The sequence below is a fragment of the Megalobrama amblycephala genome, linkage group LG24, assembly GCF_018812025.1.
Source record: "Megalobrama amblycephala isolate DHTTF-2021 linkage group LG24, ASM1881202v1, whole genome shotgun sequence".
In the NCBI taxonomy this organism is placed as follows: domain Eukaryota; kingdom Metazoa; phylum Chordata; class Actinopteri; order Cypriniformes; family Xenocyprididae; genus Megalobrama; species Megalobrama amblycephala.
This window is the reverse complement of record NC_063067.1, coordinates 20,065,512-20,085,703: the sequence shown is the minus strand read 5'-3', so window position 1 is coordinate 20,085,703 and position 20,192 is coordinate 20,065,512. Positions and strand designations below refer to the sequence as shown.

Sequence of the window (20,192 nt, the reverse complement as noted above, 5' to 3'; positions counted from 1 at the left end):
AAAGCTGAGCTCAGATAAAGTTGAAAGGCACAGTGGCGTTTGCCAATAGCAGTGCAAAGTTCTATTTTAAAGGGCTAATCGTTCTTGTAAGTGCTGCATATTTGCCTGCATGTGTGCACGGTCTCTTTTGTGAATAGGTCAGCTAAACATGAGCAGAGAAACAGTCAGCTAATATGAAGCTAACAGAGCAATAACAGGATAAACACAGGCACCATGACCACATTAGCAAAGTCAACGAAACTGCATTCGCAAACCATTTAGCCTGTAATGTTCGATGACAGAAAAAATTAGGACCAAAAAAAGTAATAAGTAGTCAGGTTGGAGGGGCTGAAATATAAGAAAGCATTTTAGAGGCAGAGAAAGCTATAAAATTTGAATGAAAGATTATGAAGACCAAACATGAGAGTGATTGTGCACATGGAGGAACTTGTATTAAGAATCCAAATAGGGTCATTTTGATTTCATGCTGACTTATTACTGAATTATGAGTAGGGCTGCAACGATTAATCACGATTAATTGTTTGCAAAATAAAAGTCTGTGTTTACGTCTATAAATATATATATATTTATAATACATGCATATATTTCTAAACTTTATACCTGTATGTGTGTGTATTTATATATACATAATTATTATACACAGAACACACACATATATATTACGTAAACACAGACTTTTATTTTTCAAACGCGATTAATCGTTGCAGCCCTAATTATGAGTAGCTTGATCTACAGTTAATTTCAAAGTAGGTAAATCATAATCAAGGTAACATCTGAAAAAGTAGCCATCTAACAAGACAAAAAGTACTTTTTATCAATTTAATGTGCCCTTGCTGAATAAAAGTATTAATTTCTTTCCCAAACAGACCCTAAACATTTGAATGGTTTTGTACATTTGGTTGTTGAAGTTACTTAAAGTGTTAGTTCACCCAAAAATGAAAATTCTGTCATTAATTACTCACCCTCATGTCGTTCTACACCCGTAAGACCTTCATTCATCTTTGGAACACAAATTAAGATCTTTTTGATAAAATCTGATGGTTCAGTGAGACCTCTATTGCCAGCAAGATAATTAACACTTTCAGATGCCCAGAAAGCTACTAAAAACATATTTAAAACAGTTCATGTAACTACAGTTGTTCAACCTAAATGTTATGAAGCGAAGAGAATACTTTTTGTGCGCCAAAAAAACAAAAAACAAAATAATGACTTTATTCAACAATATCTAGTGATGGGTGATTTCAAAACACTGCTTCATGAAGCTTCAAAGCTTTACGAATCTTTTGTTTCGAATCAGTGGTTCGGAGCGTGTATCAAACTGTCAAAGTCATGTGATTTCAGTAAACGAGGCTTTGTTACATCATAAGTGTTTAGATTTTCAATTTCAATGGTTCACCACTGGGGGGCGTGACTTTGGCAGTTTGATACGTGCTCTGAAACCACTGATTCGAAACAAAAGATTTGTAAAGCTTCAAAGCGTCATGAAGCAGTGTTTTGAAATACTGTTGAATAAAGTGCACAAAACCACTGTAGTCACATGAACATTTTAAACATTCTGGGCATCTGACAGTGTTAATTATCTTGCTGGCAATAAAGAGGCCTCACTGAGCCATCGGATTTTATCAAAAATATGTTAATTTGGGTGTAGAATGACATGAGGGTGAGTAATTAATGACAGAATTTTCACAATTTTTTTGGGTGAACTAACCCTTTGAGGTGGTAATAATGTAAATTGATGATGCTAGAGCCCAAAGTTTACTTCGGCTGTCCACGTTCCGTGATGGTCCGAGTGATGTACGGTACCATTGGCAAGTCAACAGATTTTACTAAAAGACTTATCAATCTTTGTGTACAAATAAAAGAATGATGTTGTCATCTTTCTAAAGTCATTTTTACTCCCCTCTGTAATTTGGCTCCAAATCTCAGGTGAAAATTGTCATTTTGATACAAAATAGTGGATTACTCGGTAAATATACATCCATGACATTTAATATCTTGGCTTTAATCACTATTTATGTTTGTCCTTCTTCAGAACAAATATGAACAAAATAAAAAATTTTGAACCGGGGAAGTTTCTAAAATTGGTTGATTTGACACGGAACGAACCAAATTAGAGGACTAAAAGCTAACTGCTGGAAAAACTAAACTAGTTACTGAAACATGTAGTGTAGTTAGCTACTTCCACTATTTACGGCTGACTTAAACTACTCATATTGTTAGCATCTTGAATTCTTCAATCAGTAGTGGACAGTTGTGCACACACAAACTCCTACAAAAGCAATAAAAGTAATTATAAACATTAAAATAAACAGTCCGAAATGCTCTGCCTTCCTTCAACAGCTATAAAACATCACCAGATTTCTTATCTCCAACGTCTCTGCCAGTAAAATGAGGTCAAAAGTTGGGAAATGGCTAACGCTCTACAATAAAGATGTTCCTCCATTCTGTTGTGAAATAATCAAGTTTGAGGAGTCTAAAAAATGTAGGAAATGTGCACAGGCCCCAATGAGAGCAGACCAGAGACATTTTTTACAACTTTTCAGTGTAGCCCCAAGTCTGAAAACTACAAATCTTGAGTTCTTCATCAGAAAGTTATTTGGGAGAGGGCTGACAGATTTTGGCCCGTGTCTTCATAGGAACTGGACAGACCTTGAAACATCTCCGAGAGGCTTTAGCTCAGAAAGATTAAATCGAGGCTGTGGGGAGCCAATAAAATTTGCCAGGAGGGAAGACACAATCAAACCAGCATTGAGATGCTCAGTGAGGGGTTGAATTTACCAAACCCAGGATAAGATGAAGCAGACTAGCATGAGCATGGCTGATATCAGAGGTTGGCAGAGTTGTAAGCGTTCCCGTCACTGATTTCTTGATCCTGACCCACTACATTCTTATCACACAATCATAAATTCATGCCTACCTCCCTCTCGCCCCACTTGTCAACAACTCTGTGATAATTACTTAGAAATATAGACCGACAAAGTGTGTTTTGAAAACACCGCAGCTGAGTTTCTTGCACAATCTCCACGTTTGTTCCAGAGAAACAGCGCAATGCCTGTGAAATGGTAAACCTTTCGGTGAAAGCAGGAACAAGCAAACATCCAACAGGAAAGGCATGTGAGAGAATGTTTGTGTGCGTTTTGTGCATCTGAGTGCGAGGAGTTTGTGTGGAAGAGTGGGTGAGTGTTTACCTCTGGGTTCAAAGGGTCGGCATTTGAGCGAGGAGACAAGTGAAGTGTGTGTGTCTAGGCTCAAAGCACTGGCCAAGGGCCAGGTCAGGAAGGTACATTATTTATCATTCGGCCTTTAAAACCTCAGGCCCAGTCTGTCATTCTAACATTCCATCAGTATGGAATGATGGCAGTGGATAGACCAGGACTAACATTACAGGGATTTATTTGACCTTACTATCTAAGCCTTCGTTTTAAAACGAGATTTAACCGTCGATCTGATTTCTTTCAATTACTTGCTAAGTGGCCGGATCATTACTTTAAAGATACAGGTCAGCCGAATCAGACAGTGTACCTCTGGACTTTGGACACAAACAAGATGAGTGCATGATAACACGATGTTAGGCTGATACGAACCATACCCAGAAGCCAAACCTTTGTGGACACAGATCTTGGCATGACGGTGACTAATTACGATATCTCTGCCTAAAAGACAGTCAGGGCTCACAATATGGATTTCATGTGCTAGAGCATATTTTGCTTGCTAACAACTGGTCCCACCAAAATAACCACTTTAAATTATAAAACAAAACAAACACCTCATATATGCGTGTATATATATCAACACAACTGTTATCAACAAGAAATTTTTCTTAAGCCCCAAATGAGCATGTTAGAATGATTTCTGAAGGATCATGTTGACAATAAAAACTAGAGTAATGACTGCTGAAAAGTCAGCTTTGCCATCACAGGAAAAAAAAAAAAAAAAGATAAAATATATTAAAATAGAAAATAATAATAATTAACAATGGAAAACAATGGCATTTAAAATAAAAGACAATATATTATATAATTACATTTGGTAAAAATGTTCACCATATTCTAAATAATGCTTCTAAAATTAATTAAATCATTAAATCACTCATCATTTTAACAAAAGCTCAAGTGTCATTCCGCTAGATAACAGCAATATTTAGCAAAATCAGCAAAATAAATAAATACAAAAAACACCACAGAAAACTATATCATTAGGATTGCAAGTCATAAAACACTTTCCGTATCAACGAATGTAAGAACATACGTACAGGTCCGATTGGGCTAATGATGGTTATGTCAGCTGGCCCAAGATTCTCTAATACTGGCTGACAGTATTAGCTAATATACTGATAGTGATATACCAACATGCCACTTATTAAGTGGAAACTGCCTTGTAAAGAATGCATCAATCCCATTCCTAACTTATGGAAGGTTGTTTCTAAATAAAAAATAAAAAAGGTAATTGCGACCTTTAATCTCGCAATTCTGACTTCTTTTCTCAGAACTGCGAATTATAAACTAAACAACTGCAATTACAGATATAAACTCGCAATTCTGACTTTTTTTCTCGCTATTCTGACTTTTTTTCCTCGCAATTGCGAGATATAAACTCGCAATTCTGACTTTTCTCAAATTGTGAGATATAAACTCACAACGGCGAATTATAAAGTCCAATTCTGAGGAAAAAAAGACTGACTTTTTTCTCAGAATTGCAAGTCAATCTCACAATTCTGACTTTATAACTCGCAATCATGACTTTACATTTCACAATTGTGTTATAAAGTCAGAATTGCAAGATATAAACTAAAAATTGAGAAAAAAAAGTTAGAATTGCGACTTTATATCACACAATCCTGACTTTACAACTCACAATTTTGACTTTATAACTCACAATTGAGAGTTTATATCATGTAATTCAGAGAAAAAAAGAATTGCGTGATATACCTTTTTTATTTTTTATTCAGGTGGCGGAAACAAGCTTCCATACTAACTTCAATTCGACAAAAAAATGATGAAAATAAGGTCCCACTTTATATTAAGTGGCCTTAACTACTATGTACTTACATCAAAAAAATAAGTACAATGTACTTATTGGGTTCATATTGAATTGCAATCACATATGCTGCTACTGAGGTGGGGTACGGGTAAGGTTAGGGACAGGTTTGGTGGTATGGGTAGGTTTAAGGGTAGGGCTAAGGGTTAAGAGATGGGTCAACAGTGTAATTATAAATGTAATTACAGAAATTAATTACAGATGTAATTACATGCAGGTGTTTTTAAAATATAACTACAATGTAAAAACATGTATGTACAAAATAAGTGCATTGTATCAAATGATTAATTTAAATGTAAGTACATAGTAGTTAAGGCCACTTAATATGAAGTGGGTCTGAAAATAATAAATAAGATGAGGTTTAGTTCATGATCAGGCTCCGTTCTAGCGTGATTTGTCTGCATGTGTTTTACCTCGACAGTGCGGCCCCTCGTCACGCCCATCTGTGCAGTCTGGGACGCCATCACACAGCTTGCTCAGGTGAATGCACACATCTGTTCCTCGACACTCAAACTCATTGGGAGGGCACTGTGACACCTGGGTGTGATGGCCTGCAAAGGTACACAACAAACAAACAAAAGTTAACACGCTGCAACGATACAAAGAGTTGCAGCTCCATTCAACTGTTAGTTTAACAAGTCATGTCTATTTCTTTAAGAAAGTTAGCAAAGTTAACACCCGAGTGATGTCACTCATGATAACTTACACACTTCATTGACAACAGACTCATAATGTGAGTGTGAGGGTATGTGGATTTGAGTTTCAAATCAATCGTTCAAATCATCCTTCTTACAGATTTCAAACCTCTGTGTAAAAGTTTAGTCAAAAAGGGCACATGCTTTGTTGCGATTGGCTGGCATTTTAGTATTATTTATATACTATTATAGCACTTATTAATATTTTAAATTATTTTTTAGTTTAATTTTAGTTTTCATTTTAGTTTAAGTTTTATTAATTATATTATATGCTTGTTTTTTCATTCTTTTTTATTTCTATTTAGCTTTAATTAATATTTATATCAGTTTTAGGTTTAGTAATTTTAGTATTTCAAATTTTTATTTACTTTTATTCAAGTTACTTTCCAAGGCAACATTTCTAATTATCGTTTTTACATCTAATGTTATATTTTATTTTTATTTCATTTTATTCATTTTAGTTAACTGTAACAATCCTAATGTTCCTAAAGCTCACTGAAAATCCAATGAGTTTTTTATTAGTTTAATATACGCGTCTTAAACTGCTTGCACATTTCTAGCGTCAGTAACATCTTTCAGATGTTAGGAGAGCAAAAGGTCAATAAAAGACCAAACAAAAAGACTAAAACACTACAAACATTGTCTCCAAAATGGTTAAATAAAACACACCGCCACAAGTTAAAATTAAGACTACAACAAAGAACTATTGTCTTGTGTTTAAAAACCTATTGGTATGACTATAACTTGCTCTCTCCGTCCAGAAAACAAAAAACAAAAAGCAAACTTAAACCATTCATAGCATCGCTTTTGGCCAGAGCTGTTCTCTCTCTCCGTGCGGCCTACACTGCAAAGCAAATTGTTTATCTTGGATATTTTTCTTTCTTCCACCTCCTCTTTCTCTCTACCCCTCCACCTCTACTCATAACATCTGCTGACCCATTTTAGAAAAACACAAGAAAAGGAGGGGAAATTCACCTCCCATATAGGAGTGAAGATTTTAGCCGGGTCAAAACCACTCACATTGCACCAAACAGCTTCTTCTGAAGGTCCATTATGTTTCTCTGCTCTCTTAATACCACATATGTGAGCATCTTCTGGGACGGAAATGAAGGGGCCAACACGCTTATTTGGTTCATTAAAGCTTGGCAAAAACAGACTGGAAAAAAAAATGTTTCTGTGGGAGGCCCCAACAGAGCTTTAATTTTTATACCAAGGGCAACATTATAGCTCTGTTCCAAAAGCTAGTGAGCTGCCTATGTAGGAAGCAGTTTAAGACCTCATAATGCTACCTATGTAGAATTTTCAAAAGGTTCCATCTCTGCTTTTGGAACAGACCCATAAAATAGCTCCCATTTTTGCTCAAGTTATATTCTCAATAAAAGCTGAATGAAAATATTCTGATTGAACTGTCAAAGACAACATTAAACAGAACAAAACATAAACTCTTAATGTAACATTTTCATATGGAAAAATATTCATTTTGAGATAATGTAGAGTGGGACTAGATATGATCCATTGGGATTTGACTGGATTTGTGAAAAATTCCACCCACACGGTGCAAGGAAAAAAGGCTTGTACATTTTGAATAAAGATTATAACAAACGTTTTTAAGTCTTGAGATAGGAATATCATCTCATAACTGTACAATGATTTTGTATTACTGTAACTCCAAAGATCACAGTGAATACTTCCAATACTGTAATAAAGTTTTCCAGAAAACACTGGATCCGAACATCTCCCATCTTTCCAAACTGGGCTCTGTTCAATTTCAGCTGTTCCACTGAATTCAGGAAGGAACATTGTGTAACTTCCTCTTTTACTAACACTACAGTCTCATATTTATAATGTTTCTGATTCATATCACATGTCGGCTCCATCTATCAGCTGTTTTGAGGGAAGTGAAACCAGTATCTCAAATCTTAAAGAGCTTTAAATAGACCAGGAAGTCAGACACCTGGAAAACGTATATTTAGCCGTTTACCAGAGCAAATAACAGCTAAAACAGTAAACAACGATTTATATTCAGCAAGGAAATATTAGTTAAGACATTTACAGTATAAATGTCACAAAAAATATATTTCAAATGTTCTATCTATTAAAGAATCCTGAAAAAAAAAAAAAATGTATCATGGTTTCCACACAAAAAAATATTAAGCAACTATTTTCAACACTAAGTAATGTTACTTGAGCAGCAAATCAGCATATTAGAATGATTTCTGAAAGATCATGTGACACTGAAGACTGGAGTAGGGTCTTCAGAGAAGACTTGATGCTGAAAATTCAGCTTTGCCATCACAGGAATAACTTTTTTAAATGCATGAAAATAGAAAACAGTTATTTTAAATTAGAATGATATCTCACAATATTATATTTTTGATCAAATAAATGCAGCCATGGTGATCATAAGAGACTTCTTCTAAATCTTACCATCCCCAAACTTTTGAACAATTGTGAATAATAAACTTTTGAAAACATACAAGTAGCAAGTATCTGTTGAAAATAACTACAGGCTCTTTCTCTGACCCTCTCTCCACCTCTATGTGTTTAATATTAAAGCGTTGAGATCCTTCCCTCTCAGGGTTTACTGGCAGGATAACAATTCAAGCACAGCCTAAATCCAGCTCTTCAAGTTCAAACGTCTCTTCAGCCACCGCTACACTTCTGAAGCTCCAGCCTAGAAGATTCTGTGACTAGTGTGGAAAAGAAGAGGTCAAAACGAACAAAACTCACCAACTAATCCTAATTCTGCTCAAATAGAATTACTAACTACTAAATCTCAAATTGTGCCCAAAAAAGTTTAAAGAAATGGAAAAGAGAACAATAAGGGGCGATGTTAGCGCGTTTTTGCAAGAGAGGGAAATAAACAGGGGGAGCAGACAGGCGGATGTTCACAATGAGTGTGTGTGAGTGAATTGGGGGCAGATCTCTGTGATCTTAGAGTGAACTGGGAAGTCGTTGGCCGTTTGCTAACAGGAGCTCTCTCATACAGGCGACGACTGCTTCCTTCCTGCAGTCACCGACACCCTGAAGCACATGCACTAAACACAACAAAAATAGAGCAGGGGGGAAAGCAAAAGAGAAAAAGGAGGATGGGAGGTGGATATCCACAGATAAACAGATACAAGGCTATTGGTAAAGAAAACATATGAACTAAATAATAATTAATCTAACATGCCAAAAGAACACAACAAATGGATGAACCTCACGAACCCTCATGAACACATTCACATCCATATTTCACCCCAAAACAAAAAGAAAGTAGTAAGAAAGAAAAGAAAGATTATATTTAGGATGATTTGTACATAGTGGCATTATTTGACAGAAAATTAAGAGATCATTCCTTCATACAGAATCTCTACAGATCCTTCAGATTCCAGCTCCATGTTGGTGCTTCTTCTCTTCAGTTCACTTCACTCATTTTCTATAGGGTTCAGGTCAGGGGACTGGGATGGTCATGGCAGAAGCTTCAATTTGTGCTCAGTGACACATTTTTGTGTTGGTTTTGATGTTTGTTTTGGATCATCGTCCTAATGGAAGATCCAACCACGGCCCATTATTGGATTTCTAGCAGAAGCGGTCAGGTTTTGATTTTTTTTATCTGTTGGTATTTGATAGAATCCATGATAACATGTATCTGAACAACATGTCCAGGACCTCCAGCAGAAAAATAGGCCCACAACCGTGGACATGGGGTACTTTTTATCCATGTGTGCACCAAACCCATCTGGTGGGTTTGCTGCCAAAAAGGCTCTTTTTTTAAGTTTCATCTAACCATAGAAGCCGGTCCCGTTTGAAGTTCCAGTCTGACAACTGAATACGCTGGAGATTGTTTCTGAATGAGAGCAGATGATTTTTCTTGAAACCCTCCCGAACAACTTGTGGGGCTGTAGGTGCGGTTTAAATTTTTTATTTTTTAGGCTTTCTGAGACTCAAGACTCAACTAATCTCTGCAGTTCTCCAGCTGTGATCCTTTCACACTTTCCTCCTCACCACGCATTAGGACGACTTAGACACACGTCCTCTTCCAGGCAGATTCGTAACATCTTTAGTTGATTGGAACTTCTTAATTATTGCCCTGATAGTAGAAATGCCCTGATAGGGCCCTGATTGCCCACATCAGAACTATATTCTTTGGTTTTTCTCATTGTGATGAATGATTAAGGGAATTTGGACTTTGTGTTTCCTCATGTTTATACTCCTGTGGAACAGGAAGTCATGGCTGGACAATTTCATGTTCAAGATCAAAAAAACGTAAATATGACTGGGAATATACTTCAGAGATATTTTACTCAAAAAAATTCTAGGGGTGCCAATAATTGTGTCCAACGTGTTTTGGAGAAAAATATTTCATAATGTGATTTTCCCCCCCATTTTCAATTCTTTTCCTTCAATGAAAGGTTAGATTTTTGCTAATTTTAAGAATTAAAGATCAAAAGGATAAACAATGCAGATTTATTTTTATAGTCATCTTTGATCATATTTACCAAGGGTGCCAATAATTCTGACCACAACTGTAACAACAGTTGTTCAACCTTAATGTTATGAAGCGACGAGAATACTTTGTGCGTAAAAACAAAAGAGCCGGCGTTCTGACGTAGAACCTGGAAGCGCTGCACTGTTTACAACGTGAACAGTGTAGCAGACTGACAGGGAAGAGAAGATATTGTTGAATAAAGTCGTTATTTTTATAAGGTTGAACCACTGTAGTCACATGGACTAATTTAACAATGTCTTTAATACCTTTCTCGACCTCAAAAGGTGCAATGGCATTTGGATTTCATCAAAAATATCTTAATTTGTGTTAATTTGGGGCAACATGAGGGTGAGTAATTAATGACAGAAATTTAATTTAAACTATTTCCCCCCTTTTTGCAAACAATTTTTGGTCATTACTACGAAATTTGCTTTCCCATGGCTGGAAAAGATGACTGAGTGAACCTGGGCTCAAGCTGTCAAGATGAGCTGTACTTAAGCATTTGAGCAGAGCCACAGGGAGTCTAAATACTATGTGAGCAGTCTGTATATGTGTGTCTAAACTGAGCTTACCCTATCCTTACCTCTAGTTACATAATGACCTCCCATTTGGCTTCCCTGTTGTGCTTTTGTTAATTGTGTGTTGGTGTAAGATGCACTGTTTCCTCCCCCCACTTAAGGGGTCTGTTTCTGTCTCTCTGGCTTATTCATCCTACTTTCAGCTCTGATGAACACACCCAGAATACTGACAGGCCCATAATAATACTGCCTGCACTGGCCCCAGCGGTAATGTCCAACAGTCCTTTGCCCTGTGCATATTGCAAGCATTTTTCCCGTCATGTAAAATAAATGCTTCAAGATTCGAGATGCATATATGTATTATTTCAAAATACATAAAACATGGTCTAAGGCCTAATTGCATTACAAAACCACCTCACTAAACATTTAAAACTATCTGAATTATTTATTCCTCCGATGGCCGTCACTTCTTTTTCCGCGTGCTCGCCAAAAAGCTTGAGAGCACAACAAATTGGTCTTTAAACAAATCGTCCTTGACCTTCCATTATCTTCACCGCCACAGTGGTGTCTCTTTTTTGACACTTAATTTTATGCTGTCTTTGACCGTCTGATCCAGGGTCAGCGATGACATGCCATTAACCCAATGTCCTTGCAAACCTTCTGTTCTCTGTTCCCAATAACAGATGAATTGGGTCAGGCGATGAAACACACCTCTGATCTTGGTTTCTGCTATCCAGAATACTCATTACACCCATTAGCTACCAAGGTCATTCCTTAACAGACCTTCGAGAACAGAACAGTTCATTCCTACACTTCCATTCATTTGCATATTCTATTACACCTTTGCTCTTTTCCTCATTCATGAATTTTGCCTCCCTTCTTCTCTCAACCTGCCTCTGTAATTTATAGAAATCAGTGAATTCTTAAAATCATAGACAATTTAAAGTAAAAAAATACAAAAACTACAAAAAGTCACCATAGTAAGGAGAATACATGAATAAATAAATAGCCTACTAATAAATATAAAGCACACGGCAACCGAAATGACCTTGAATGGTTTAAGATACTATAGACTTGTGGGCATAAGATAATCTTAACGTTAAAATAAATGATAAAACGAAATACACTTTTATCGTTTTACGTTTCCATAGGCAATAAAAGACATTATAATAATGTTTTTATTGGGCTTTACAATGCCCTTTTTGTTTTCCAGAAGTTCAAGAGCAAGCAAACATAAAATGAATTTATAAAGTTTATTTCTGAGTCTGTCATCATTAACAAAATGTCCATATACATGGTAACCCTATAGTTTAGGGTCCAATTCTCACTATTAACTAGCTGCTTATTAGCATGCACATTACAAGGATATTGGATGTTTATTAGTAATTATAAACACATATTAATGCCTTATTCTGCATGACCAAATATTCTACATACCCTAATCCTACCAAATACCTAATCTTAACAACTACCTTACAAATTATTAATAAGCAGTAATTAGGAGTTTATTGAGGAAAAAATCATAGTTAATAGTTGGTTAATAGTGAGAATTGGACCCTAATCGGAATTGGACCATAGGACCATATACACTTTATTACTTTAATGTATTTTCTTTATCGGGTGTCTACAGATATAAAGTTAAATTTAAGATTTAAGTTCTTTTTAATATCACCTTGATGAAATTTAAGACCAAACTGACAATATTATATTGTATTGTATTGTATTGTATTGTATTGTATTGTACAAAAAATAGCGCTAAAAAAACGATTTAATATACCGTAAAATCTTTCTGGGTAATATTATTTGTCATTTTCAAGAAAGTAGCCTATAGGTTACTTTCTCGAAAATGCCAAATAACATTACTCAGAATGCATTGTTTTAAGGTATATTAAATAGTTTTTTTAGCGCTATTTTTTGATAGATCAAAAAATAGCGCTAAAAAACGATTTAATATACCGTAAAAACAATGCATTCTGGGTAATATTATTTGGCATTTTCGACGCATTTATCATTTAAATTAGATTAGCATTTACCATTTAAGTATGCAGATTTAAAAAAAAATAAAAATTAATGGCTGAGTAAATCAAAGACATGATTTTTTCCCCCCCCTCACCTTCAGCATTGGTAAAATCTATTATTGGTCAAGCTCTACCAATACGTGACAAAATCACCTTTTCCTGTAAGTCACATGTCTGATGGCCTTCTCTCAATCCAAGTAATCGCTGTAATGACACGGACAGATATCAGTCTCCTCAGGGGCGGCTGTGGGTGGCAACAGCCTTACACAAGTGCAAATTACACTGAATAAATCACTCCTCCTAACCCATTCAATCAAAGAGTCTAAAACAGCATCTGAATGTGAAAAGACAGCATTTACATACACACTCAAACGCATGTGGCCCCACGCTGAGCACTCTCCTTTCCCCAGAGCTTTCTGGAACAAGACTGCTGATTTACCAATACATTTGGTGCAGTTAGTGTCTCTTTTTCTAAAATTACATTTCTTCCAAGGCCCAAAATTGACCCACACAGATGAAAGTTTTTTTTGAACACATCTGGTCCTGTTTGCTGCCCTGACCAAAATCATGCTGCCCATAAAGCATTCTGGGATATTCTACATACTACTGTATATAATAAAAATAAATAAATAAATAAAATCATATTGTAATTGGAGTCAAATAAATAAATAAAACAGACATTCCTAATCAGCAGAATGCGAAATGATGCTATTAGCTGAAAGAATGTAATGGGTACTTTATTTGGTGCCTGATTAAAAATCCTACATTTTTTTGACACGTTGTGAAAAAACATTTTTGTTTTTACCTCAGCTTGAGGAACTTTGATTTATCATGTGGTTTTCTCTTTACCATCTGTGTTTTTAAGGGGGTTGTCAGAATATTATAATTATATAAAGTACATTTAATAGTAATTTGGTATATAAATATTATTTCAGCTAATGAAATATGCTTTTTTAATTAAAATTATGTTAATTCTGTAAAATTTAAAAGGTTTCTACATTTTTTTTTGTCACAGTAAATTGCTGACAACCACAGCTACAATTTTTTACCGTAAATTTCACACATTTTTTTACAGCCTATGTAAATATTATCCTTTTAAAATACAGTATAAATTTGCTGCCTAATAATTGGGACAGCATATGATACCTAAACATGCCTTCTAGGTAGGTGGCTCACAAGGGTTTGGAACATAGCTGTAGTGTAAATTTAAAGGCAAAGACTGAAACTAATTCAGAGAAGCCGCAAATGAGACAGGAGAGAAGAACAAAACTGTTTGATGAAGAGAATTTGAGATCTCATTTTGCTTCTTTGAGTCTGCCTGGGAAAGATGAGTCAGATGAGCTCCACGGGCGCCGTGCAGCGTGATGCCCTGACATAGCCAGACTGTGAGAATCTGTCTTTACCTCTGGAGGGTAATTGCAGCTTAGGTAAGACACCTGGGAACAGTCGTGCAATTAAGACACAAGACTAAATGACACAGCGGCATGACTCACTATGACTTCTAGTTCTAAGGCTGGCTCAAAGTATAATGTGCTTACACATACTAAGAATGGGCACAAGTACCCATGTATGGAAGTGGCAGCAAACAAGAGAATGCAATAATTAAGTTCACTAATGTAATGTAATGTAATCAATGAAACCAAAACAACTAAACAAGCATTCCAAAAAGGGTTCTCATTAAATTCTTGAATGTCAGGGTCTTAAACTACATGTATATTATTATTAATTAACATACTAATTATTTCAACTCAAGTTGTTGAGCACACAAAATGAACAAAATAACTATACTTAACACACCTTTAAAACTTCAAATTCCACATGCATACAGCACCACCTTCAAAAGTTAGACATGATGCAACAGTTGACTTTTACAACAGGTGCATTATAAATTGTGACAGATACCATCGCTATACCCTTCCCAACCTTCTTTAAGCTTTAGAAGGAAAGAGAGAACAGGAGTTCCTCACTGCTCTCGTCTCTTATCACAGTGCTTTTATAATGATATACTGACCTACTTAAAGATATAAACAAGACCTACATTGGGCGCCGGGTTTGTTGAAAAAACTGGTTTGCACCCAGAGAGAAAGTGAGAGGGAAACAAAAGAGAGAGAGGAAAAAAGAGGGAGAGATTTATGCGCTCTGGCAGCATGGCACTGGTGGGAACTCAGTCAGTTAGTTAGAAATTAACTTGAACTAGAAAGATGAAGTAGAGCACGAGAAAAGCCTTCGAACACAAACACACAGCACAGCTTAATAGCACAAGACAAGTCTCAACTGAACCCTGAGCTAAAGCCACCAGACTTGGTCTGAATGAGTGTCTGTTTCAAAACCAAAACAATTGATAAACAAGTTTCTGCAACCCATCTCATTTCATCTCTTCAATCCTTTCGAGTCAAATAAATGTGCCGTTACATCCGACAGACACCGCCTAGTGACTTCACAAAGGCTCCAATAACAAAATGACAGTTAAGACCAGGATTAGATGTGACACTAACTCTAAAATTTACATACGTTCTCATTTGAAATGCTGACAGCCCGTACAGGCCTTTCTCTTAAATTTGAAGTGTTGGAAATGGCTTTAACAAAGAGGATTAAGTGTGTAATGTGTGTAATTGGCAAAAACAGATCATGATAAATCAAAAGGTCAGAGCTTCAGTGTAATGAAAAGCCTCCTTTGTGTGTTCAGCCAAACTGCATTAGCGCCCTTGATATGATATTAGTGGCGCTTTTTGAGCAGGCAGATGGTGGGATCGCAGCACAAAGTTTATTTGTGGGTGGAAAATTCTTTGATGTTTATGTGCTTTATGGACCTCGTTCTCAAACGCCCAGGAGCTATTCTGTGTTAGATGTCCAAACGATGGGCTGCTCATTTGGAGGTGTCCTGTGTGAATTTCTCCTCAAAGTCCTTAAACTACAGCTGGACATCTCGTGTAATTCTCTTGGTAGAGGCTTGATGAAGCTTGATGAAAAAAGTACTATAGTATTGGAGTACCATGTTAGTAAAACGGTATGAATATCGTAAACATTTAGTGCCATAGTACACTGTATGTATATATGTGTATATATGAAGAGTTTCGTTGCAAAACGAGATAACTCCGTTTTTTAAATTTTTCAAAAATCTTGTTTTTTGGTTGTGCATTCCAATTAATATCAATTCAACTGCAGTTGGTTTGTTTTGATTTAAACCTTCATAACTTAAAAAATACAGCTAAGTAGCACCATAAAACAAAATAATAACATGATAACATAATAATAAACATGTTTTGACAAAAATGTTAAAAACGGAGTTATCTCGTTTTGCAACGAAACTCTTCATATATATATATATATATATATATATATATATATATATATATATATATATATATATATATATATATATATATATACATATATATATATATATATACATATATATACATATATATATACACATATATATACACATATATACACATATATATATATATATATATATATATATACACACTCTTATTGTGTTTTTTTTTAAGTGTTTGCCGTCTCGTTATCAGAGGACATGACCACAAACATATCCATGGTTGCTCTGAGATAGCGCTTAAGCATTTCATCATTTTATTTGAGAAAAACCATTGTCAAATACACTGAAACTCAAAGCTCTTCACTACATCCCATCAAAATAAAAGACCGCTTTTTAACTCGAAGAAATTGACAAATTTATTATGATTGTTAAATAGAATCTACTTCTCAAAATAATTATAAAAAAAAGTTAATTTCATTTCCATCATTTTTGATAATATTTGTATTAAAAAAATAAAAGCCAGAAGAATTAAGTCAAAGCAGAATTTCTGAATTTTAATTATTAATAAAAGTTGTTCAATTTCTAATCCATAATAATTTATTAAATGTATTTGATTGTTTTTGATTATTGAAATCTGAATAGAGAAAACAAAAATTAATTAATTAATTTATTGGTCATTTTAATTGATGGTATAAATAAAAATTGATTGTTTAATACCGTATACCGTGATATTTACTCAGACGGTTATCATACCGTGGAAATCTCATACCGTTACAACCCTAGTATAGAGTACTATAGTATAAATCAAAGTACCACAGTATTACCATCATATACCATCAAACTTGTGCATTTTGGCATTTCATTTAGCAGATTTGCCCCAAACAGCAAAAAATTTTAATTTTCGTTTGACCAAAATCTCGAGTATATCAACTTTACTGCAACTGGTTTGATTTATCGCCTGAGAAGACAACTGAGATCACAATGAACAGCATACAGAGTTCAATTACCTAATTTAAGTACTTTTAAAATTTTTGTTTCTGGCTAAATGAAAACTGTCATTTTCTGTGCATCACTAGTTTTACCATAAGATACCATGGGTCACTCCCAGTACTTTCTGTTTGCCTTAAGAGAAACATCAATGCTTACATTTTTTTATAAAAAAAAAAAAGAAAGAAAAGAAAAATCAGGAGAAATTTTTTTTTTTAAAAAAGCAGCCCTCAATTTCCACCAAGAAATTAGTATAATATAGAGAAACTAAATAAATAAAATCCATTAGGTGTAAACAGAGACTAGTGAACACAGCAAAGAAAGCATGTTTGCAGTTTGTTTTAAGCCTGTGAGGATGAAAAGGCAGCTGCAATTACAGCACAGAAGGTCATATGTAAACACTTAACTAGCTCTGTCTGTTCTCCTGCTGGACAGTAAAGCACTGCCCAAATGCTGATGGTGGAACCATCACGGCTGCCTGCTGTGAGAGTGTCTGGCTTGTGTGACAGATGTGAAGTGAGGTGCGGTACAACCGGCTTCATTAGGCCTGCATGTGCGTAAACATTTAGGAGCCGGTCAGTGCTAAATAAAAAGAGCCTGGCTCCTGTTTTTGTGTTTGAGATGAGCTCACATCACTTGGTTGGACAGGACTGTGTGCGGGAAGCCAGACTAAACAGAGCAGTTTAATTAGTGCCATCACTCAGAAAATACACATAGAACGTCCTTCAAACACACACTTTGTAGTCTGTGTTTGCTGTTAACCCCCATATGCAAGCCTGCATAACACTATGCATACATTTTGGTCAATATACATCTCAATCAATGGTCACGGCTATTCAGAAGTCATGGTTAAATCATAAGAACACTTTAAAACATTTCACAATGATCAAATTCAGAAATGCATGATATACTGGTACCATATCAGTTATCAGTCAATATTACAGATTTTATAATTTATCAGGTAAAAAATAACCACTGTGATATATATATATATATATGTCATTATTGTGAAATAAAATCTCATATCGTGAAATAAAATTTGGGTCTTATCACCCACCCCTAGCTCTTCCTTTCAAAAACATCTAGGTGGAGCACAACAAATCTTACAGGTTTTGATATGAGTTTTTAAAACTATTTTTAACTTGACACACACACAAAAAAGAAGGACCTGAGAATTTATCTAGGACTGGTTTCAGTATATAACGTTACAAAACAAGCCATAGCCAAAATATTTCAGCTCAGCCATGATAACGCTTATCATATCATATCTTTATGTCATGATGTCATACCATTTACGTCTGAGGCAGATAAATCAGTTTACTCACAGATATCTGCAGCTTCATCAGAGCCGTCGGGACAGTCTTTCTCTCCATCACAGCGCCAGCCTTTGGAGATGCAGGTTACCTGGTCTTTACACACAAACTGCTTCGGACTGCATGTCTTTGGAGCTGGAACAGAGAAATAAATTACAAGCATGAAATATATCTTTCATATTTGGTCATTTTGAGTTTCACTTATGACTTGACTCGGTTATGTTTTTTTTTTTTTTAGTACATACTACTACATAAAATATCTTTTTATTAATAAAAACAATGAAATCATAAAAATAATAATAGTAATAAACCGTTTATACCTTAAAAATCCTACAACTAAGAATTGCTATGACATAAAATGAATAAGCAATACCCTAAATAACAATTAAAGCAAATGTAAGAAAATTGCAAAATTGAAGCACTTTCACAAATGTTCTCAGATTTTGGACCCTACTATATATAAAATGAGCAAAAAGCAGTCATCATCCAGCATCTTGTCTAGATATCAGCCACTAAACAACCCATATGGTCAACCACTAAATGCTTCAGCAATAATAAGTCAATTTTTGTTGAGGGGAACATCTAGATGTACCACTTATGAAACAAGCAAATGTAACAGGACAAAACTTTTAGAAGAAAAACCTTGTGGATGTGGTCATAGGCTTTGCTGAAACTACCATTCCTCATGCCAAAGATAGCTGGTTTCAACACAGAAACAGCTGTGTCATGCCAAGTTCACAACTTTATATTCCAAGAAAACCCATTCTGCTGTAATATTAACCCACTTATTTCAGCATAGGTGCTTTATGTTTGTTTATTTCCCAATTGCTGCGCACAAATAGTGGTTTACTTTCGCTCTTTATAACCTGAGAGATGTTTTCTCTCGACGTGCGGACAAAGGACTTTTCATTTACGGTGGTAGGGCGAAGTATGTCAGTTCTGTCTAAAGCCGGGGAGAGCCCGACAATCGAAAGAGTATTTTTGCTCAGTCAGTCTGATGAGATTGTTGAGGTAAACCGCAGGACCGTCTGAGGACTGTGGGTAATCTGGCCCTGCCCCACTGCTGACACTGGTCCACTCAGCTAGAAGTTAGATATCCTCAGCAAAACCGCTGCTGTATTTAAACCATTCTTAGTCTGTCAGTCCCTCAGTAAAACACTGCAGCTCCAATACCTCCTGTGGGTGTGGCCTACTTGCACATACAACTGACCACAGGCCTTTTCCAAATACAAAGCTGCTAAATGGAAAGATTTGAGAACAATCATCCTTAAGCCTTGCATGCATTTTAAGCTAGGACAGGGTGAAATAAAAAAAAAACTCAGTCTTATATAATAATATAATATAATATAATATAATATAATATAAGATTTGCTCTGAAAATCTCTGATTCAGTTAGAGTAACCCTCATCTCTTCAAATCATTTTCATTTATATGCACCAATACATCAATACATAGATGAATATTTAAGCAGGTAAACAGAAGTGTTTATTACTAGAACATTTTAACACATGAGGGACTTCTGGAAAAATTTCTTAGTAATAAAGGAACAAAACCATTGAATCCTATTTTTGAATGAATTTATTGAAAAATCAAATTTATGTGGCATTTTTACTAATTTAATGACAGTGACATTCAAAATTTTAAAGGGGAAGGGGGGTATAATGCTATTTCATGCATTCTGACTTATTTACACTGTTAAAGAGTTGGATTCTCATGCTAAACATGGCAAAAGTTTCAAAACACGAGTTGGACGTATGACGTAGTATTTCTGTGCCAAAAATAATCTTCCAAATGCTCTTAAATTTCAGGATCTTTTTTTCGAGTATGTGCCTGTGTGACATCAGAAAGGTCAGAATTCAACATGAGATTG

At 35.3% G+C, this 20,192-nt stretch overlaps 1 protein-coding gene across 1 annotated transcript in view; it reads right to left on the bottom strand.

The window, feature by feature from the left end:
• Positions 1-20,192, bottom strand: part of lrp1ab (low density lipoprotein receptor-related protein 1Ab) — a 129,951-nt gene that overhangs the window by 85,214 nt on the left and 24,545 nt on the right. The window contains exons 2-3 of the mRNA XM_048177354.1: positions 18,335-18,457; positions 5,451-5,588 (exon numbers count right to left, since the gene is read on the bottom strand). Coding sequence (XP_048033311.1) covers positions 5,451-5,588; positions 18,335-18,457 — 261 coding nt within the window. The remainder of the gene's footprint in view (positions 1-5,450; positions 5,589-18,334; positions 18,458-20,192) is intronic.